Below are 6918 nucleotides of genomic sequence, written 5' to 3'. Positions count from 1 at the left end.
TCCCTGCCCCTCAGACCCTCCCCTGCCCTTCGGACCCTCCCCTGCCCCTCAGGCCCTCAGCCCCTCCCCTGCCCCTCAGGCCCCTCCTCCACTTTGTCTCACTCTGCTGTTTCCTTCCTCTGTCCCAGCCCACCTGTTCCCTCTGTTCTGGCCTCTTTATCCTGGCTTGCTGTCTTGACCCTTCTGTACTAGTCCATCTCTCTGTGGGTGGAATGGGGCTGTCAATGGCGGAGATCAGAGAGAGCTGGGAGGCAAGTCCTGGAGGGGTCCTATGGAGCTAGAGGGCCAGCGAGGGCCCAGGGCGGTCAGAGAGCAGGGAAATGTCAGGCTGTCCTCTGACTGAATCCCCATCGGCTCTGCTCCTCTGCGGGGAGATGTCAGCACCCCCTCCCACTGCATCTGTTGCTAAGATGGGGCCGGGCTCAGAGCTGAGATGAAGCGCAACCCCCTTAACCAGGGGCTCAGACCTCCACGGATCCACAACCCCGGAACTCAACAGCCACAGACAGGGCCACTGCACTCAGGGGTCTGACACCCACAGCTGGAGGCTGGGCCTCTGGACACCGACACCTGGGCCAGTTAGCTGGCCAGGCCGCCTCCACAGTCCTGTTCATCACGCGGTCTGGCAGCTCCCGTCTAAATCCCACGCACTTGAGGGGGCAGGTGGGGGCAGGAGACTGTCTGTGGGACAGTTTCCCTGAGAAGGGCTGTCCCTGCGTGTGGACCCCTCCAGTGGGGACAGTGAGCGTGGTCTGGGCTGTGTGGTCCCCTGCAGTGCGCTCTGCTCTACCTAGAAAGGGTGTTGTCCTGGTCAGGAGGGGTGCTGGACACAGCTCCTGGCTCTGTGGGTGCCACTCTGAGACCTGGCTGCCCCAGGCATCTGGAGTGACCAGTTCTCAGAGGACAGCGCATGGCCCCCCGTTGAGAAGGTGTGCAGAGCAGGGCTCGCTGGTGCTTATGTGGCACCGTTGTTTGTGGTGATGAGATGTGACGGTCGTAAGTGAAGTTTGCTCTGACTTACGTCGGTTCACATACGCAAGAAAAGGTGAACTGGCCTCACGTGCTGTACAGACCGCAGCGTACCGAGCGCTGGAGGTGGGCTCCAGGTTGTCCACTGACTGTCCTGCAGGAAACACGGAAACCCCATCTTCCCACCCACTTCGGGGCGGCGCTGCTTCGGGGCCACTGCCCAAGGCCCCAGTAATGTCCTGTCTGTCTGTCCATCTGCAGGAGCCGGCATGGTGGTGGACTGGGAACAGGAGTCTGGGCTCCTTATGAGCTCAGGGGACGTGCGAGTCATCCGGATCTGGGACACGGAACGGGAGATGAAAGTGCAGGTGAGGGTGCGATGAGGGCAACTCTGCCTCCCTCCCCGTGCCCGGGGCCCTACTGTGCGCAGCTCTGCCCTATGCCACCGGCCCCTCCACAAAGCACAGTGCCCTGTCTCAGAGGAAGAATCCTATAAGATGGCGTATGTGGGGAGCAGGGTTCCAGGAACCTGAGGTCCCAGGAGAGCGAGTAGTGAGCACACCTCAGCTGACCCGGCTGTGGCCACGAACCCCAGGGCCCGAGCTGGGGCCTCGCAGGGCCTGGGGCTCCAGCCAGCTCTTCAGGGTTTTTACCATTTTGCTTTAAAAACAACTTTATTCTTTGATGTTTAGAAGGCTAGAGGTCCAGATTAGGGGTGCCAGCTCAAGGGAGGGATCTGCTGTGGAAGAAAGCCCGTCTCCTTCAGCGTCTGTGGGCCTAGTGTTTCCTGGAGACCCACATGTCCACGTGTCCTGGTCTCCAGCCTCCCGAGGTGGGACACCTTCCACTCCTGGCCACGCCTTATCCGTGGCACTGAGGTCCCCTCCGCCAGCCTCCCTCCCCTCCTCTTACAGCCCTTACTGCTTACATCAGGTCAGGAGTGCGATGGCATTAGAGATTGTGGCATCCCACCCTGAATCTTTTTTTTTATATTTTTTTTTTTTTTTTTGTGAATGTACTGTCAAATCAGATCTAACTAGTACAGGAGGAGATTGTCCCTCCTTCTCCAGCAGAGCATCTGGTAGATTTGAACTGCTCACCTCTGGGATTACAGTGCAGCTTCTTGCCACTAGGCCACCAGAGCTCGCCACCCTGAATCTTTTGAACCTTTGTTTTACCAGACTGTGAGGGCTTGGTTTCCACCTTATGTCATTGCATCCATGTATTTTAGAAGGATTCCATTCAATCCACGACATTCCGCCCTTTGCCCTACCCCACTTACACCCTTGTCACCTGCAGAACACCTTCTCCTGTGGGTCCAGGATGCAGGTTACACACACTGGTGACACGGAGAGAGAGGCTCTTTCCTTACAGATGGAGCAATTTCAAAACTAAAAAGATCACAGGCACCTGTCGTTAGGTGCCCTTGAGCTGACCATGACTCACAGTGACCCTGCGACAACCCTGTCCTCCCCGTCTCTGCCATGCCTGGGCCTCTATGGTGGTCACTGTGTCAGCCTGCCTCACTGAGAGGCTTCCTCTCCTCCACTGATGCCCCCGTCTCCCAGCATCCTCTCTCCAAGGGTTGGCCCCGCCTGAAAAGAGGCCCAAAGGAGGTGAAGTGAAGCTCCATCTCCTCGCCTCCAAGGAGCGCGTGGGGTGCCGGTCCGCAGACGCGTCTGTTCCCCTGGTCTCCATGGGACATTCCGTGCTCTTCGCCTCCACCGCAGTCCACAGACATCCGTTCTTCTTCCTTATCCGTCGTCCAGCTTCAGCTGCGTGGGAGCGTTGAACATACCCTGGCGTGGATCGGGGCACCTCAGTCTTGAATGGCGTTCTTTCTCCTCGGCGCTGTGGGAGGCCCGTCTCCAGGCAGCGTGGCTCTCAGTGCCTGGATTGCTGCTCCCATGGTGCTGACTGTGGGTCCACGTACAACCAAGTCCTTGGCGTCCGTTTTTTCTCTGTCCATCGTGACGTTGCCTGTTAGCGAGTGGTGAGGGGCTTTGTCTTCTTGGTGTTGAAGTGTAGCCCACATTGAAGACCACGGTCTTTGCGCTTCTGGAGCACGTCTGCAAGTCCTCTACAAACTTCGAAGGTTGTGTCTTCTGAACAGCCCAGACTGGTGATGCGTCTTCCTCCAATGCTGATGTCACATTCTTCAGAGCCCAGCTTCCCAAATGCTTTACTCAGCAGACAGATTGAATCGGAGAAAAGAAACAGCTCTGATGTACAGCCTTCCTGATTTTAAACCATGCAGTGTCCCCTGGAAATCCCCTCCACTGACCTCTGTCCTGTCCTCCCAACCTCACAGGTCACCAGCAGCTTGGCTCCCAACCCTTTTCTTTAGAAAGCGGGACTGAGAGGGCTTCTCCCTTCTTAGGGCCACAGGCTCAGCGAGGTCAGGTGCAGACTTGACCGTGGCCCCTCAGCCCCCCTAGTCCTGCCTGGCCTTGTCTTCTAGTCCTTCCCTGCCTTGGGGAACCTTGGGAGCCTCAGAGAACTTCTGGACAGGCTGGACAGGCCTTGGGGGCCGCTAGAATTTTGGAAGTCCCTAGGTCCAGTCCCATGTGGGTGTAGAGCAGGGTCCCCACAGTCTCAGCCTCCACACAGCCATGGGAGCACTGCTCACTGGATCCTGGTCCTCAGATCGCTCATCATGTCCTGGCCCTGTCCTGGTGGGCAGATGGAGCCTGTAAGGGAAGCGGCTTGGTCCTTCAGGGCCAGGCAGAGCCAGTGGGGTGCCAAGCCGAGCAGGGGCAGAGCTGGGGCGCGAAGCCCATGGAGAGTGTCAGCCCTCAGCAGCCTTGTCCCGTTCACGCTTTGCTGCTGGCCGTTGAGAGCTTCGTCAGCCTGGGAGCTTGAGGGTTTGTGACCCTCTCCTCTAACTGAGGCTCTGGGGACAGGCGAGGACCCTCATGCCACAGTGCCCCCTTTCTTTTAGAGAGGACGGCTCAGTCAAATGGACAGGACAGATTCCTACAGGGTGACCATGGTGTGGTTCCCCCAGACCCCAGAGTCCCGCGTGGGTGAAGGGAGGGGCACCTCAGGAGGGGCAGTAAACCAGTGTGGGTCCCTGAGCGTCACCACCTATCCCTGTCTTGGTCCCAGGATATCCCCACGGGTGCAGACAGTTGTGTCACCAGCCTGTCCTGTGACTCCCATCGCTCCCTCATCGTGGCCGGCCTGGGCGACGGCTCCATCCGTGTGTACGACAGGAGGATGGCCCTCAGCGAGTGGTGAGCACCAGCCTGGCTGGACCTGTGCCCTCGCCACCTGCTGTCACCCCGTCCTGTTCCTGACTTCTCAGCCACCGGCCCTCTTACTGAGAGGGCACGGGGTCTGGTGTGCGCTCCTCCCCGGATCCCCCCACAGCCCTCCTCGCCCCTCGGGGTTGGGTGTGTGGGCGCATGTAGGCTGAGTGGGGACTCTGGACTCAGTCTGCTCAGCCCTGAGGCCCCATTGACCGGCTGGACATGTGGGCTTGGAGGGCAGGCGGCCGAGCAGAGAGGACCAGCGCCAACCAGGGATGGCCAGGGTCCCGAGTCAGGTCAGGACGGTCGGGTCAGCTCAGGCCGCAGGGTTAGGCTGGTCAGGTCAGACATCCAGGGCTGGGAGCATGGGTTGCACCTGGGGGTTGTGGACACCTCTCTAAGAAAAGGGCTTTCTGAGGGGATAAGCTTGGTAACCCTGGTCCTAGCTGGCGGCCTGGAGCACAGTGTTTGCTGAGCGGACACCCAGGACCCCAAAACGCATGGGCCGGGGACAGGCTGAGTCTCTGACTATATGGACTCCCAAGAAAGGGACCCCATGAGCAAGAGCGTAGACCCGGGAGGCGCACTGAGGAGAGCAGGGGCTGACCAGCCCCACGGCTCTGGAGAATGTGGGCTCCACTTACAGGCGGACGCCCTGCTTCCTGGTGCGTGCCTCTCCCCGTGGGTCCTGGGGCCCTGCTCCCTGACCAGACCTTCTTCCCACAGCCGCGTCATGACCTACCGTGAGCACACAGCCTGGGTGGTCAAGGCATACCTGCAGAAGCACCCCGAGGGCCACATCATGAGTGTCAGGTGAGGGGACACACCGGGGGACAAGCACTGGTCCCGGCACTTGAGGCAGTAGTGAGGCTCTGCCCGCGGCAGCCACATTGGTCAGGGCTGGGCTGGGCCCTGGGCAAAGGAGTGTCCTGGCGTCCTCCCCAGGCTTGCACGGCCAACCTCGCCCCTCTCACAGCCCCTGGTGGACACTGTGCTGGGAGCAGTGGGTGTCCTTTATCCATGCAAGCACCACTAATGGCCTTCGTCCAGAGGAATGACAGCCCTGGGTGGGTTGGCTCAACAGGGCAGCCAGTTAGTCAGAGGTGGGGACGGGCACTTAGCCACGTGCCAGTCCTCTCTTCCCAGGACAGAGCAAGCAGTGCCTGTCCTCTGCATCTGTCCCAGTTTCCCCAGACCCAGGGCTCCAACTCAGTGGACACGGAGGGGTCTGTGCTCACTGAGCCCTCTGTGCTCACTGTGTCTCCCTCGGCAGTGTCAACGGGGACGTGCGCTTCTTCGACCCCCGCATGCCGGAGTCTGTGAACGTGCTACAGATCGTGAAGGGTCTCACGGCCCTGGACTTCCACCCGCAGGCCAACCTCATCGCCTGGTAGGTGCCGGCCGGCCGCGCCCACAGCCCCGCCAGCCTGCACCCCTCACACACCTCCAGGCCTTGCCTCCGTTCCACACCCAACCCCTGCCCGTACGCGCACCCCCCTCCATCCCATCCCACCTGTACCCCACCTCCACACCCACACCGACACCCAACCCCTGTCCGTACACGCACCCCACCTTCACACCCACACTCACACCGATCCCTGCCCATACATGCACCCCACCTTCATTCCATCCCCACCTGTACCCCACCTCCATACCCACACCCCATCCCTGCTTGCACCCCACCTCCATCCTCACACCTCCACCCCATCCCTGCCCATACACGCACCCCACCTCCACACCCACACTCACACCGATCCCTGCCCGTACATGCACCCCACCTTCATCCCATCCCCACCTGTACCCCACCTCCATACCCACACCTCCACCCCATCCCTGCCCGTACGTGCACCCCACCTCCATCGTCACACCTCCACCCTATCCCCACCTGTACCCCACCCACAGGCCACCCTCATCTTTACAGGTGCCACCCTGCCCCCAGGTGGGGTCTGTCACACCAGCTCACCCGCAGGGTTAATCACCCCCAGGCCAGCCCCCCAGGGAGGGGGCACCTGACCCTAGGGGGCACCTGACCCTAGTGACCCCTGTTCGTGAGGCTGAGCTGGGAGGAGCCGCTGGGGCCTTCCAGCACCCTGCACCCCAGCCCCTTGGACAGTGCCCACAGCACCCCACACCCCAGACACCCTGGACCTCTCTGTCCTCTAGTGGCTCCATGAACCAGTTCACTGCCATCTACAACGGCAACGGCGAGCTTATCAACCACATCAAGTACTACGACGGCTTCATGGGCCAACGGGTCGGCGCCATCAGCTGTCTGGCCTTTCACCCACACTGGGTCTGTATCTGGGGGGCGCCCTGGGCCTATATGGGGGCACTGGGTCTATACCCAGGGGAGCACTGGGTCAGAACCTGGGGGACATTGGGTCAGTACCTGGGGCACACTGGGTCAGAACCTGGGGGAGCACTGGGTCAGAAATTGGACACTGGGTCAGAACTTGGGGGGGACACTGGGTCAGTACCTGGAGGGGCACTGGGTCTATACCCAGGGGAGCACTGGATCAGAACGTGGGGGACACTGGGTCAGAACCTGGAGGAGCACTGGGTCAGTACCTGGGGGGGACACTGGGTCAGAACCTGGGGGAGAGACTGGGTCAGTACCTGGGGGAGACACTGGGCCAGTACCTGAGGGACACTGGGTCAGTACCTGGGGGAGACACTGGGTCAGTACCTGGGGGAGACA

The 6918-nt window shown here is 60.7% G+C and overlaps 1 protein-coding gene across 2 annotated transcripts in view; it reads left to right on the top strand.

Moving 5' to 3' along the window:
* Positions 1-6918, top strand: part of RPTOR (regulatory associated protein of MTOR, complex 1) — a 285559-nt gene that overhangs the window by 277841 nt on the left and 800 nt on the right. For both annotated transcript variants that reach the window (XM_006886162.1, XM_006886161.1), the window contains 5 exons: positions 1231-1337; positions 4078-4205; positions 4947-5033; positions 5494-5610; positions 6384-6513. In XM_006886162.1, coding sequence (XP_006886224.1) covers positions 1231-1337; positions 4078-4205; positions 4947-5033; positions 5494-5610; positions 6384-6513 — 569 coding nt within the window. The remainder of the gene's footprint in view (positions 1-1230; positions 1338-4077; positions 4206-4946; positions 5034-5493; positions 5611-6383; positions 6514-6918) is intronic.

Source organism: Elephantulus edwardii, unplaced genomic scaffold, assembly GCF_000299155.1.
Source record: "Elephantulus edwardii isolate Elephantulus edwardi_28Jun2011 unplaced genomic scaffold, EleEdw1.0 scaffold00048, whole genome shotgun sequence".
NCBI classification, from domain to species: domain Eukaryota; kingdom Metazoa; phylum Chordata; class Mammalia; order Macroscelidea; family Macroscelididae; genus Elephantulus; species Elephantulus edwardii.
The sequence above is the reverse complement of the archived record's forward strand: the minus strand, read 5'-3'. Positions and strand labels throughout refer to the sequence as shown.